A 14,338-nucleotide genomic window follows, 5' to 3' on the forward strand; every position below is an offset into this window, starting at 1 on the left:
AATGCCTCCCAGTCCATCCCAGTGCCCCCCATTCCCCCCTAATGCCTCCCAGTCCATCCCAGTGCCCCCCAGTCCCCCCTAATGCCTCCCACTCCATCCCAGTGCCCCCCAGTCCATCCCAGTCCCCCCCTAATGCCTCCCAGTCCATCCCAGTGCCCCCCAGTCTCTCCCTAATGCCTCCCAGTCCATCCCAGCACCCCCCAGTCCCCCCCCAATGCCTCCCAGTCCATCCCAGTGCCCCCCAGACACCCTAATGCCTCCCAGTCCATCCCAGTGCCCCCCAGTCCCTCCCTAATGCATCCCAGTCCATCCCAGTGCCCCCAGTCCCTCCCTAATGACTCCCAGTCCATCCCAGTGCCCCCCAGTCCCCCCCTAATGCCTCCCAGTCCATCCCAGTGCCCCGCAGTCCCTCCCTAATGCCTCCCAGTCCATCCCAGTGACCCCCAGTCCATCCCAGTGCCTCCCTAATGCCTCCCAGTCCATCCCAGTGCCCCCCAGTCCATCCCAGTGCCTCCCTAATGCCTCCCAGTCCATCCCAGCACCCCCCGGTCCCTCCCTAATGACTCCCAGTCCATCCCAGTGCCCCCCAGTCCATCCCAGTGCCTCCCTAATGCCTCCCAGTCCATCCCAGTGCCCCCCAGTCCCTCCCTAATGCATCCCAGTGCCCCCCAGTCCCTCCCTAATGCCTCCCAGTCCATCCCAGTGCCCCCCAGCCCCCCCCAATGCCTCCCAGTCCATCCCAGTGCCTCCCAGTCCATCCCAGTGCCTCTGTAATGCCTCCCAGTCCATCCCAGTGCCCCCCAGTCTCTCCCTAATGCCTCCCAGTCCATCCCAGTGCCCCCCAGTCGCCCCCCAATGCCTCCCAGTCCATCCCAGTGCCCCCCAGACCCCCTAATGCCTCCCAGTCCATCCCAGTGCCCCCCAGTCCCTCCCTAATGCCTCCCAGTCCATCCCAGTGCCCCCCAGTCCCTCCCTAATGCCTCCCAGTCCATCCCAGTGCCCCCCAGTCCATCCCAGTGCCTCTGTAATGCCTCCCAGTCCATCCCAGTGCCCCCCAGTCCCTCCCTAATGCCTCCCAGTCCATCCCAGTGCCCCCCAGTCCATCCCAGTGCCTCTGTAATGCCTCCCAGTCCATCCCAGTGCCCCCCAGTCCCCCCCTAATGCCTCCCAGTCCATCCCAGTGCCCCCCAGTCCCTCCCTAATGCCTCCCAGTCCATCCCAGTGCCCCCCGGTCCCTCCCTAATGCATCCCAGTCCATCCCAGTGCCCCCAGTCCCTCCCTAATGCCTCCCAGTCCATCCCAGTGCCCCCCAGTCCATCCCAGTGCCTCTGTAATGCCTCCCAGTCCATCCCAGTGCCCCTCAGTCCCCCCCTAATGCCTCCCAGTCCATCCCAGTGCCCCCCAGTCCCTCCCTAATGCCTCCCAGTCCATCCCAGTGCCTCCCAGTCCATCCCAGTGCCCCCCAGTCTCTCCCTAATGCCTCCCAGTCCATCCCAGCACCCCCCAGTCCCCCCCCAATGCCTTCCAGTCCATCCCAGTGCCCCCCAGACCCCCTAATGCCTCCCAGTCCATCCCAGTGTCCCCCGGTCCCTCCCTAATGCATCCCAGTCCATCCCAGTGCCCCCAGTCCCTCCCTAATGCCTCCCAGTCCATCCCAGTGCCCCCCAGTCCATCCCAGTGCCTCTGTAATGCCTCCCAGTCCATCCCAGTGCCCCCCAGTCCCTCCCTAATGCCTCCCAGTCCATCCCAGTGCCCCCCAGTCCCTCCCTAATGCCTCCCAGTCCATCCCAGTGCCCCCCAGTCCATCCCAGTGCCTCCCTAATGCCTCCCAGTCCCTCCCTAATGCCCCCCAGTCCATCCCAGTGCCTCCCTAATACCTCCCAGTCCATCCCAGTGCCCCCCAGGCCCCCCTAATGCCTCCCAGTCCATCCCAGTGCCCCCCAGTCCCTCCTAATGCCTCCCAGTCCACCCCAGTGCCCCCCAGTCCATCCCAGTGCCTCTGTAATGCCTCCCAGTCCATCCCAGCGCCCCCCAGTCCCCCCCAATGCCTCCCAGTCCATCCCAGCGCCCCCCAGTCTCTCCCTAATGCCTCCCAGTCCATCCCAGTGCCCCCCAGTCCATCCCAGTGCCACCCTAATGCCTCCCAGTCCATCCCAGCGCCCCCCAGTCCCCCCTAATGCCTCCCAGTCCATCCCAGTGCCCCCCAGTCCCTCCCTAATGCCTCCCAGTCCATCCCAGTGCCTCTGTAATGCCTCCCAGTCCATCCCAGTGCCCCCCAGTCCCTCCCTAATGCCTCCCAGTCCATCCCAGCGCCCCTCAGTCCCTCCCTAATGCTTCCCAGTCCATCCCAGCGCCCCCCAGACCCCCTAATGCCTCCCAGTCCATCCCAGTGTCCCCCGGTCCCTCCCTAATGCCTCCCAGTCCATCCCAGTGCCCCCCAGTCCCCCCTAATGCCTCCCAGTCCATCCCAGTGCCCCCCAGTCCCTCCCTAATGCCTCCCAGTCCATCCCAGTGCCCCCCAGTCCCTCCCTAATGCCTCCCAGTCCATCCCAGTGCCCCTCAGACCCTCCCTAATGCTTCCCAGTCCATCCCAACGCCCCCCAGTCCCCCCTAATGCCTCCCAGTCTATCCCAGTGCCTCCCTAATGCATCCCAGTCCATCCCAGTGCCCCCCAGTCCATCCCAGTGCCTCTGTAATGCCTCCCAGTCCATCCCAGTGCCCCCCAGTCCCTCCCTAATGCCTCCCAGTCCATCCCAGTGCCTCCCAGTCCATCCCAGTGCCCCCCAGTCTCTCCCTAATGCCTCCCAGTCCATCCCAGCACCCCCCAGTCCCCCCCCAATGCCTTCCAGTCCATCCCAGTGCCCCCCAGACCCCCTAATGCCTCCCAGTCCATCCCAGTGTCCCCCGGTCCCTCCCTAATGCATCCCAGTCCATCCCAGTGCCCCCAGTCCCTCCCTAATGCCTCCCAGTCCATCCCAGTGCCCCCCAGTCCATCCCAGTGCCTCTGTAATGCCTCCCAGTCCATCCCAGTGCCCCCCAGTCCCTCCCTAATGCCTCCCAGTCCATCCCAGTGCCCCCCAGTCCCTCCCTAATGCCTCCCAGTCCATCCCAGTGCCCCCCAGTCCATCCCAGTGCCTCCCTAATACCTCCCAGTCCATCCCAGTGCCCCCCAGGCCCCCCTAATGCCTCCCAGTCCATCCCAGTGCCCCCCAGTCCCTCCTAATGCCTCCCAGTCCACCCCAGTGCCCCCCAGTCCATCCCAGTGCCTCTGTAATGCCTCCCAGTCCATCCCAGTGCCCCCCAGTCCCCCCCTAATGCCTCCCAGTCCATCCCAGTCCCTCTCTAATGCCCCCCAATCCATCCCAGTCTCTCCCTAATGCATCCCAGTCCATCCCAGCGCCCCCCAGTCCCTCCCTAATGCCTCCCAGTCCATCCCAGTGCCCCCCAGTCCATCCCAGTGCCTCCCTAATGCCTCCCAGTCCATCCCAGCGCCCCCCAGACCCCCTAATGCCTCCCAGTCCATCCCAGTGTCCCCCGGTCCCTCCCTAATGCATCCCAGTCCATCCCAGTGCCCCCAGTCCCTCCCTAATGCCTCCCAGTCCATCCCAGTGCCCCCCACTCCATCCCAGTGCCTCTGTAATGCCTCCCAGTCCATCCCAGTGCCCCCCAGTCCCTCCTAATGCCTCCCAGTCCACCCCAGTGCCCCCCAGTCCATCCCAGTGCCTCTGTAATGCCTCCCAGTCCATCCCAGCGCCCCCCAGTCCCTCCCTAATGCCTCCCAGTCCATCCCAGTGCCTCCCAATCCATCCCAGTTCTCTCCTAAGCTCTCTCAGTCCCTTCCCGGTGCCTCACGGGGGGGGGCAGAGGACGGGGCTCCTCCCTGCACCCCCACAAATGGTGATTCCCCCCCCCCCCCCGCGTTCCCCTGCCCCAGTGACTCCAGAAACTCCCGTTTTGGGCAAAGGGCGGCGTTTATTCCCCAGGCGGGGGGGGGGGGGCAGCCCCGGGGAGCGGGGGCCCGGCTCACCCCCAGGGCTCACCCCCAGGGCTCAGCCCGAGGGCTCCGCTCGGGCCAGGAGCCGCAGCGGCACCAGGAAGAGGTTGAGGGGGCAGAGGCCGACCCCCCTCCAGCCGGAGGGGCCGGGGGCCGGGGCGGCCTCGGGGGCCGCGGCCGCGGCGGGGGGCCGGGGGGCCGTCAGGGCGGCGTAGGCCCCCCGGAGGTGGCTGTGCAGGGCGGCGCGGTCCAGGGCGCCCAGCTCCTGGGGGAGGGAGCCCAGCAGCGCCAGCACCACCGCCGATTCTGGGGGGGACACACGCGGCGTCAGGACCCCCCACCCGCCCCACGCCCTCCCGGGGGCGTCCCAGCCCCACGGGGGCGACAGCAGCGACGCTGTCCCCAGTTTGGGACCGAGACCCCCCCCAGCAAGGGACAGACCACCCCCCCAGGCCCCCCCTCCCACCGTCACTCCCTAAATCCCCCTCCCTGCACCACCCCATGACACCGAAACCGGCAGGGGGGCCCCAAATTTCCCCCCAGCCCCCCCCCCGGCATCGGGGACAGCCTCTCACCGCCGGGGGGGAGCGCGGGGCCCTTCCCGCCCCGGCAGAGCTGCGCCAGGTACTCGTAGACCTTCTGGAAGTCGACGGCGAAGCCCCCGGGGGCGCGGGGCTCGGGGGAGGGCGACGGGGGGGCTGCGGGGTCTCCCGGTGCCGCCCCCACCCGATCCGGCGGTGCCACGGTGCCAGCGGGATGCGGGGGCACGGAGTGGAGGAGGCTCAGCGGCTCAGTGGCTGCGACGGTGAGGACCTGGAGGTGACAACGCGGGGACAGGGGGGCGGTGACGCACCCCGAGAGGTGCCCGGGGGGGAGGGGGGGGGGGCTGTCCCCTCCGCCCCCCCACCCGGAAGCCCCCCCAAACCCCCTCACCTGGGAGAAGGCGGCCGCCGTCGCCTCCTCCAGCCCCTCCGCCAGGGTCTCGGCCAGCTCCAGCCACACCTGGAAGGCGAAGGGGGGTGACACCGGGCCCCAGCCACCCCCCCCGGGCAGGGACCCCCCACCCCTCGCCCCCGCACCTCGATGGGGGCCGGGATCTGGGCGCGGCGGCGGCGCTGCTGCTCCAGGCAGTGCCGGTACTGGGTGCGCACGGCCTCCCGCGCCGCACGGCCCCGCAGCCGGCACAGGAACGCCAGGATCTGCGGAGGGGGTCAGGGTCTGCGCTCCCACTGGGGGGGGGGGCTGCGGCCGATGGGACACACGGGGACCCCCGTGGGGCTGGGGGGGGCCAGGGGATCCCGCACCCCCTTCTGCGGCCGCTGCTCCCCCTGGGAACCCAGTGATGGGGAACCGCGCGTCACCCCCCAGGACCCCCACATCACCCCCCAGGACCCCCACATCATTCCTCAGAGCCCCCACGTCACCCGTCCAGGGCCCCCAGCGTCCAGGGACCCCCATGTCAGCCCCCGAGAGACCCCCCCGTCATTCCCCAGGACCCCCACTTCACCCCGAGACCCCCACGTCACCCCCCAGCGTCCAGGGACCCCCATGTCAGCCCCCGAGAGACCCCCCCGTCATTCCCCAGGACCCCCACGTCACCCCCAGAGACCCCCACGTCATTCCCCAGGACCCCCACGTCACCCCCCAGCATCCAGGGACCCCCACGTCACCCCCAGACACCCCCACGTCATTCCTCAGGACCCCCACGTCACCCCCCAGCGTCCAGGGACCCCCACGTCACCCCCAGACACCCCCACGTCATTCCTCAGGACCCCCACGTCACCCCCCAGCGTCCAGGGACCCCCACGTCAGCCTCCCCCAGCCCCGGGGCTGCAGGCGTCCCCCCCCCCCCCATTCCCTCCCCTCCCCGGGGGTCCGGGCCCCCGCACCCCCAGGCACCCGGATCCCCCCCGCCCCCCCCGCTCCCCCCAGGCGGCCGAGGGTCCCCGCTGCCCCTCGCCCCCACCTCGGCCTCGCTCCGCCGGGGCAGGCGCTCCCGCAGCGGCCGCGGTTGCAGCTCGGGGAGGCCGAGGGCGGCCTGAGCCCGCAGCGCCGCCAGCAGCGCCCGCTTCTCCCGCAGCGACCAGGCCGCTCGCGGCCGCTCCGGCTCCGCCGCCGCCCCCGGGCCCGTCACGTACCGCGCCGGGGCCAGGCGGGGCCGCAGCGGCGGCTTCATGGCGGTACCGGCCCGGGCCGCCGCCGGCGCGCGGAGATGGCGTCACTCGCGGCGCGCCCGCACGGCGCCGCCTGATGGCGCCACTCGCGGCGCGCCCAGAGCCGCGGGGCACGCCGGGAGGTGTAGTTCCAGCCCCCCCCCATTAACACACAGGGAGGCGGGGGTGGGGGCCGCGTTTATTCCACGTCTCGCCGCTGGCGGGGGGGGGGGGGGGGCGCCCGGGGGGTTCACGGAGCGGCTTCGGGGGCCTTGTCGTCGTCCGGGGGGCAGTCGATGAAATCCGCGAGCATGGTGGCCGTCTCGTCCAGCTCCTGGGGGGGGGGGGGGGGTGTCAGCAGTCGGGGGGGGCTGGGAGGGGGCAACTGCCCCTGCCTCCTCCCCCCCCCGGACCTCCCCTGCCCTCCAAACTGCCCCCCGCCCCCCCAACGCCCCCCTACCTCCTCCTTGGCCGCGGGGGGGGAGCGGCTCCTCCTCCTCCAGCCGGGGGGGCACCGGGGGCGGGGGGCTGCCGGCCCCCCCCGGGGGGTCGGGGTGCGGGGGGGGGGTGGGCCGCATCCAGGGCAGGGGGAGGCACCTCGGGGGGCTCCAGGAGGGGGGGCGGGGGCTCGGGGATGGCTGGGGGGGGCTCCCCCTCTTCCTCCCCCCCCTCCTGGGGGGCTTTGGTCCCCTCCTCCTCCTCTTCATCCTCCTCCTCTTCGTCCTCCTCCTCCTCCTCCTCCTCAGCCGGGGGGGGGCGGGTGGCCTTCGTCCACCTCCATCACCAGGGCGCCGGTGTCCCCCGGGGGCGGGGGGGGGCTCCTCAGGCACGGGCAGGGGCTGCCCCTCCTCAGCACCCCCTTCCTCCTCTTCCTCCTCCTCCTCCTCCTCGGAGAGGCCCTCGTCCTCCTCGTACTCCTCCTCATCCTCCTCGTACTCCTCCTCGCCCAGCTCTTCCTCCTCGTCGAACTCTTCCTCCTCCTCCTCCTCCTCCTCTTCCTCCTCCTCGAAGAACTCTTCTTCCCCAAACTCCTCTTCCTCCTCCTCCTCCTCCTCCTCCTCCTCCTCCTCCTCGCTGCTGTTGATGTTGATCACGGCCGGGTCGGGCTCCCCGGGGATCCCCGGCGGCTCCGGGGGGGCGGCCGGGGGGAGGACGGGGGGCAGCGGCGGCGGGGGCGGTGGGGGCGGCGGCGGGGGCCCCGGCTCCTCGGGGGGCTCGGGGGGCGCCGGCGGGGGCGAGGGGGGGGGGCGGCGGGGGCCCCCCGCTCTTGGGGGCGGGGGGCGAGGGGGGAGCACCCCGCTTGGGGACGATGACCACGCTGTCGTCCGAGTCGCTCTCCAGGGAGATCTCCACGTCCGAGGGCTCCTCCTTGTCGTAGTGCACGAAGACGGGGCGCCGGGGGCGGCCCCCCGCCGGGCCCCCCTCCTCCTCGCCCCCGGGGGCGGCGGGGGGCTGCCCGGGGGGGGCCTCCCCGGGGGGCTCCTCTGCCAGCGGCGGCAGCCGGGGGGGCCCCAGCGGGTTGGGGGGGGCGGCCCGGGGCACCCCTGGGAAGGCGGGGGGCGGCAGGGGGCGGAAGGGGGGGGCGGGGGGCTCCGGGGGGGCCCCCGGGACGGCGGTGGGGTGCAGGGGGGGCACCCAGGGCCGGGCCAGGGCGTTGGCCACCACCAGGGCTTCGGTGCAGACGGAGGAGACCTGGATGGGGGGGGCGGGGGGTTACCGGGGTGCCGGGGATGGGGGGGGCTTTGGGGGTCCCCGGGGGGTCCCCAGTGTGGGATGGAGGTGTCCCTGGGGGGGTGGAGAGGCCCTTGGGTCCCAGCTCCCCGATGGGGGGGTCCCACAGGGTTGGGCGGTGAGGTGAGGGGGGTCTCTAAGGGTCCCAGCTGTAGGACAGGAGGTTTTAGGGGAGCCTGGGGGGGTCCCGGCTATGAAATGGGGGAACCCAGGGGGGTAAGGAGGTCCCAGGGGGGATAAGGGGGTCCCGGCTCTGGGACAGGGGGTCCTCAGGGGTGTCGCAGCCTGTGTGCGTCTCAGCTAAGGGCTGGGGGGGTCCCGGGGGGTCCCAGCTGTGAAATGGGGGGACCTGAGTGGCACAAGGGCAGACCCCAGAGGGATACACCAGGGGGGCAGGAGGAATAAGGGGTCCCTGGGGGACAGGGACGCCCTGGGGGTCCCAGCCCTGGGATGGGGGGCCCTGGGGAGGATCAGGGGCCTCTGGGGGTCCCAGCTCTGGGATGGGGGGGCCTGGGGAGGATCGGGGGGCCATGGGGGTCCCAGAGAAGGACTGGGGGGTCCCGGGGGTTCCCTGCCCGTCTCACCTGGAGGGCCGGGTCGCGCTGGCCCTGGCCGAAGGCGCGCAGGGCGCAGTGGAGCGGGGGGGGGCCCGGCGGGGGCGGGGGCCAGCACCAGGGCCAGCAGCAGCTGGTAGAGGGCAGCCCGGCACGGGGGGCTGGCGTACGGGGTGCCGGGGGGGCCGGCGGCCGCGGCAGGGGGCCCGGGGGGCACCTCGGTCTGTGGCAGCCGCAGCAGCAGTGGCACCACCAGCTCCTGCAGCCGCTGGCAAGGGGACAGGGAGGGTGTGAGGGGAGGGGGCACAGCCCCCCCGGCCCCACACCTGCCCCCCCAAATCCCTGGTACCCCCCCAGCCCTGCGGAGCCCCCCCCTCACCCCCTTACCCGGTGCGTCTCCTCCTTGATCAGCGGCCCCCCCGTCAGGATGGCGCGACGCAGCGCTGGAAGGAAATGGGGGTCAGTGACGGGGCGATCGGGGGGGGTCCCCCTTTCCCCCCACCCCCCAACACCGATAGGGGTCTTGGAGAGCCACAGCGGGGTGATCGGGGGGCTCCCCTTTCCCCTGACCCCCCACCAGCAACAGGGGGTCACAACGGGGGAGCGAGGCCCCACCTCAGCCCCCCGTGCCCCCGGGGAGGTCCCGGCCCTCCCGTACCTCGCAGGGCGGCCCGGCACACATCGCTGTTGGCCGCCGGCTCCAGCTTGCGGTGCAGGGCGGGGGCGTCCCCCCCGTCCCCCAGCTTGGGCCGTTTCGGGGCGCTGGGTTTGGGGTCTGCCTTCAGCTGCGGGGAGGAGAGAGAAGAGGGGGTACCGGGGGTCTGCGGGGGGTGGGGGCGGGGGTCCGGGGGGGGCTCACCTTGATGCCCTCGGCCGGGGGGGTGATGTCGCTGAGCAGATGGGCCAGCAGCACCTCGCCGGGGGCCCCGGGGCCCTGCAGCACCCCCGAGGCGGCGCCCGCCACCTCCACCCACAGCTCCAGCACCTGGTACAGGCGGGTGCGCACCGCGCTGGGGGCGCGGGGCGTCAGGGGGGGGCGCGGGGACCCCCAAACCTCCCCCTGCACCCCCAGGGACCCCCAAACCTCCCTGTATCCCCCTGCTGCCCCAGGGACCCCCAAACCTCCCCCTGTGCCCCCAGCTGCCCTGGAACATCAAGGACAGCCACGGGGCCACCCCAGCAACAGCAGAGACCCACGGGGGTGCCCCCACCCCGCTGCTGGGAGCCCCCCGCCCGTTCCCCCCATACCTGAAAGGCTTCTCCTGCCCCGGCAGCGCGGCCTCGCGGGCGCCGCTCCAGGCGCTCAGCACCTGGGGGAAGAGGCGGCCCAGGACGCTGCCCCAGCGCACCAGGCGCGCCCCACACCTGCGGGGTGGCGTCAGGCCTGCGCCACGGCCCCCGGCCCCCCAGCGCAGCCACAGCCCCCCCATCACACCCCACGGCCCCCCGCGGTCCCCCCAGCACAGCCCCGGCCCCCCAGCGCGCCCCATGTGCCCCCAGCGCCACCCTTCCCTCCCCACTTTTCTCCCAGCGCATCTGCGCTGTCCCCAGTGTCCCCAGAGCACCCCCAGGTCCCTCCCAGTTCACTCCAGTTCCCTCCTAGTACACCTCCAGTATCCCCCATCCACCCCCAGCACAGCCCCAGTGCCTCCAGTACCCCCAAAACCCTCAGGACTCGCCCAGTTCACGCCAGTTCCCTCCCTGCACAGCCCTAAGTACCTCCAATACCCCCATAACCCCCCTGGTCCCCCCAGTGCACCCCAGTTCTCTTCCAGCATGACCCCAGTGTCCCCAGTCACTCCCAAACCCCCCCAGCCCGCCCAGACTCACGCCAGGATGAGGGAGGAGAGCACGTCGAGCATGTCCAGGTGGACCGAGGGCAACAGCAGCATCTTCAGGGGACCGTCCCCAAACCAGTTCTGGGGGGGACAGGGCACGGGTGGGATCCGGGGCGTCCCCTCTGCAGCCCCAAATGCCCGCCCGCCCCCCCCCCAGCACCAAGGGTGCAGCCAGGGGCTCAGCTGCCCCAGGGAGGGGCTCGGGGACCCTCCTGCGCCACACTCACAATGTTCTTGCTGGTGATGTTCAGGGCACGGCAGATGAGGTCTAAAATATCCTGGACGGGGACGGTGACGGGGGCCACGAAGTCCTTGCTGCCAGGGAAGGGGGGTCAGGGGGGGCTGGGGGTCCGGGGGACATGGCTGGGGGGTCTGGGGGAGCGGGGAGGGGGCCGGTACCTGAGCAGGAGCTGGAGCACGCGGGCCAGCCCCGAGAAGCGGTTGTGCAGGGTGAGGACGAAGCCGGTGTCCCCGTCCTGGGGGGCCGGCAGCAGCATCTCCACCCCTGGCCCCTCGTAGGGCAGCGGGTCTGGGGGGGCAGCGTTAGTGCCGAGGCACCTCTGGGAGCCCCCCTGGGATCCATCAGCCTCCAGAGCCCCCCAAAACATCCCTCACAGTTCCTCCCACCCTGCCAGTGTTCCCAGACCATCTATCAGAGGCTCTACTCCTCCAACGTCCCCCAAAACACTCCTTATGGTCTCTGCATCCCTCCAGAACCCCCCGAAACCACCCCTGAGGGTCTCTGCGTGCCCCCAGTGTCCCCCCAAAACACTTCTCAGGGTCCTCACAGCCCCCCAGTGTCCCCCAAACCACCCTCAGGGTCTTTCCATACTCTCAGTACCCCCAAAATCATCTCTTAACGGCTCTGTAGGCACAAACTCCCCGAAAACCACGCCTCAGTCTCTCCATGTCTCTGAAATCCCCCAAAACCATTTCTCAGGATCTGCTCACTCCCCAAATACCCCCCAAAGCCACCCCTCAGGGTCCCTCTGTGCCCCCTGACTCCCCCAAAGCCACCCCTGAGGGTCTCTCCATGCCCCCAAGGCCCCCCAAACCCCTCCCGAGGGCCCCTCCGTGCCCCGGCCCCCACCCACCGGTCTCGCTGCCCTCGAAGAGCGCCCCGAGCAGCCCGTGCAGGGTGGCCAGCAGCCCCTGCACCTCCTGGTTCCAGCACTCCGTGTGCCGCAGCCCCTGCGAGAAGCCCCGGCCCAGGGCCGGCAGCAGGGCGTAGCACTCGCAGGCCAGCTGGGGGGGGCGGGACACACGTCAGGACCCCCGCCACCCTCACCCCCGGGCTGCCGTGAGCCCCCAGGCCCCCCCAAAGAACTGCCTCAGCCTCTCAAGGTCCCTCCAAGGGCTGTTTCTGTACCCCAGGGACCCCTCAGCTCCTACAAGAGCCCAGGACCCCCCCAGCGGCCCCGATCCACCCATGACTGCCCCACCCCACCCCCAGGGCTGCCCAGGGCCCCCCAGGGCTGCTCCAGCCACCCCTGCAGATGCCCTGACCCCCCAGACCCTGCCCAGGGCTCTCCTGGCCTCCCTAGGGCCCCCTCATCCTCCGCAGGGCCCTCCAGGGTGCCCATGCTTTCCCTAGGACCCCTCCAAGCATTGCCCTAGCCGCCCCCAGGGGTCCCAACTGCCCCCCGCAGCCCCCTGAGGCTGGCCACAGCCCCCAGGACGTACCCTGGGCCCCCCAGGGCTCCCTCAGCCCCCCAGAACAGCCCCACACCTTCAACTTGCTGTGAGCCCCCCCCGCCAAAAAGCTCCAGGGTCCCCCCACGGCTGCCCCGTCTACCTGCTGCAGCTGCGGGGACTCGGAGTCGATGCGGGAGAGGAAATACGCCGCCAGCTTTCCCTGCGGGAGACGAGGGGTGATGAGAGGGGGACGACACAGAGCGTGAGCTCCCCCTGCCCCGGCCTCCTGGGGCTGGGCAGGGCACGGACCCCCCAAATCCCCGGCGGGGGTGCTCACCCGCATGGAGCCGCAGGCCCGGGGGTAGAAGGTCATGCAGGACTTGATGCCCTCCAGCGTGGAGACCTCGCACTGCGGTGGGGGGGTGAGCGGGGCAGGCACAGACCCCCCCAGCCCCCCCCCCCCCGAGTCCCCTGTGCCCCTCCTAACCCCCCCAAATCCCCCACGTGCCCCCAGGCCCTCCCTCCCAAACCCCGGTGTCCCCACAGCCCTCCTCGCGTCCCCCAAACCTCCCTGTACCCGCCAGCTCCCCGTGTCACCTCCTCACTCCCCTGTCTGTCGCCCAAGCCCCCCCAAAACGTATTCCCCTCATCCCTCTGTGCCCCAGATGTGCCCCCAGCCCCCTGTGACCTCCCCCAACCCCCCTGTCGTCCCCCAGCCCCTCTGTGACCCTCCCCAGCCCCCCATGAGCCCCCATGTGCCCCCCCAGCCCCTCTGCGACACTTCCCAGCCCTCCATGACCCCCCCCAGCCCCCCTGGACCCCCCCGGCCCCACCTCGGGCTTGAGGGCCAGCAGGGAGGTGAGCAGCCCGGGGATGTGGTTGGTGCCGATGTCCCGCGCCAGCTCGGGCAGTTGGGCGGAGAAGAGCAGCAGGTCGTGGAGCACGGCCACCCCTAGCGCCATGGTGGGGGCCGGGTCCTGCGACTGGGGGGGCGGGGGGTCAGCGTGGCCCCTCCTTGGGACGGCCCCCACACCCTCCCAGTACACCCAGTCACCCACTGCCCCCAGCCCCGTCCCAGCTCCCCAGGGGCAGTGCTGCCCTCCAGGCCTCCGGGGATCACCAGGGGACCCCCCAGCCCCTTAGGACCCCCCCAGGACCTCTGCAGCCCCCCCAGGGACCCCCTCAGAAACTCCCCAGCCCCCCAGGGACCTCTACAGCCCCCCCAGGGACCCCTCTAGCCCCTCAGAACACCCCCAGCCCCCCCCAGGGACCCCTCTAGCCCCTCAGGACCCCCCCAGGCCCCCCGGGTCCCCCCCAGGGCCCCCTCTAGCCCCTCAGGACCCCCCCAGGGCCCCCAGCGACCCCCCCAGGTACCCCTCTAGCCCCTCAGGACACCCCCAGACCCCCCAGGGAACCCCCAGGGCCCCCTCTAGCCCCTCAGGACCCCCCCAGGGCCCCTGGGACCCCCGCAGGGCCCCCTCAGGGCCCCCTCTAGCCCCTCAGGACACCCCCAGCCACCCCCGGGACCCCCCCAGAGCCCCCTCTAGCCCCTCAGGCCCCCCCCAGGGCCCCCTCTAGCCCCTCAGGACCCCCCCAGGCCCCCCGGGTCCCCCTCAGGACCCCCCCAGGCCCCCGGCCCACCTGGAGCAGGTGCTGCAGGCAGCGCAGCCAGCCCAGGCAGTGCTGCTGGAAGGGCTCGGTGGGGCTCTCGCTCACCAGCAGCGACAGCAGGCACAGCCCCTCGAACCTGCAACGCCATTGGCTGCTGCAGGCAGGGCCCGCCCCTGCAGCCCCGCCCACTGATGGCATGCCCCCACCCCCTGGGGGATCCCACTTCTGATTGGCTGCTGTGGCCCCGAATCCCACCCCTCATCATGTGAGGGAGCCAATGGGAATGAGCACAATAAGGGCCTGGTGCAATACACGATGCCTGATTGGCTGCCTGCCTGCATGGCCCCTCCCACCAGGGCAGGAACTCCCTGCGGATTGGGTGCTGTCCCATCTAGTGCCGCCCACCATGCATTGGGGAGCCAATAGGAAGGAACAGATCGAGGGTGTGGTACAGGGAAGACACGCCCCCTCTGACTCAGCCAATGGAACACCACGCCACAAGGGTGTGCCACCAATGTAGCTTCTGATTGGTTGTCTATTCTGGCAGACCCGCCCCCCCATAATAAAACAACCAATGAGGAACACTGTAGGCATGAGGCATGCAACCCATCCTCATTCTGATTGGCTGCCTGCCCATGCAGCCCCGCCCCCAAGGGATAAAATCTCTTTTGATTGGTTTCTCCCACCCCCATGAAAGCAACCAGCCAATAGGAACGCAGCTGCCGTTTAGCAGCAATCCCATTGCCCCACGAGCTAGCCACGCCCCCTGCATGAGCCGACACCGCTTTCTCATTGGCTCACACCTCACTTTTTACCCCGCCC

The 14,338-nt window shown here is 70.9% G+C and overlaps 2 protein-coding genes across 3 annotated transcripts; both read right to left on the minus strand.

Moving 5' to 3' along the window:
- Positions 1-3,963: 3,963 nt before the first annotated feature.
- SNAPC2 (small nuclear RNA activating complex polypeptide 2) lies at positions 3,964-6,208 on the minus strand. Of its 2 annotated transcripts, XM_082334504.1 has the most exons (5): positions 5,961-6,208; positions 5,074-5,193; positions 4,928-4,996; positions 4,570-4,807; positions 3,964-4,300 (listed from the first exon to the last, which is right to left on the minus strand). In XM_082334504.1, exons 1-5 carry the CDS (start codon positions 6,168-6,170, stop codon positions 4,050-4,052), a joined length of 888 nt encoding a protein of 295 aa, XP_082190630.1. In that variant the 5' UTR covers positions 6,171-6,208; the 3' UTR covers positions 3,964-4,049. The 2 variants fall into 2 exon arrangements, with proteins under 2 accessions (XP_082190630.1, XP_082190631.1); XM_082334505.1 differs by lacking the exon at positions 5,074-5,193.
- A 4-nt stretch (positions 6,209-6,212) lies between these two features.
- PELP1 (proline, glutamate and leucine rich protein 1) lies at positions 6,213-13,647 on the minus strand (the record flags this gene model as incomplete). Its single annotated transcript, XM_082334502.1, is given in 17 exon segments — positions 6,213-6,481; positions 6,608-7,386; positions 7,388-7,839; positions 8,463-8,540; positions 8,542-8,700; positions 8,820-8,875; positions 9,091-9,217; positions 9,292-9,442; positions 9,681-9,797; positions 10,263-10,351; positions 10,498-10,585; positions 10,670-10,799; positions 11,365-11,515; positions 12,066-12,125; positions 12,243-12,314; positions 12,739-12,888; positions 13,547-13,647. Coding segments are annotated over 16 exon segments (2,907 nt in total). The 5' UTR covers positions 12,868-12,888; positions 13,547-13,647.
- Between the last annotated feature and the right edge of the window lie 691 nt (positions 13,648-14,338).

Source organism: Platalea leucorodia (genome assembly GCF_965183815.1).
Source record: "Platalea leucorodia genome assembly, chromosome: 35".
Classification (NCBI taxonomy): Eukaryota; Metazoa; Chordata; class Aves; order Pelecaniformes; family Threskiornithidae; genus Platalea; species Platalea leucorodia.

Coding starts and splice junctions, on each gene's coding strand:
- SNAPC2 (XM_082334504.1), bottom strand. CDS start 6,170: ATGAAGCCGCCGCTGCGGCCCCGCCTGGCCCCGGCGCGGTACGTGACG. Junction 5,194..5,960: donor CCCGGCGGAGCGAGGCCGAG/GTGGGGGCGAGG, acceptor CCCCCTCCGCAG/ATCCTGGCGTTCCTGTGCCG. Junction 4,808..4,927: donor CGGCGGCCGCCTTCTCCCAG/GTGAGGGGGTTT, acceptor TGTCACCTCCAG/GTCCTCACCGTCGCAGCCAC.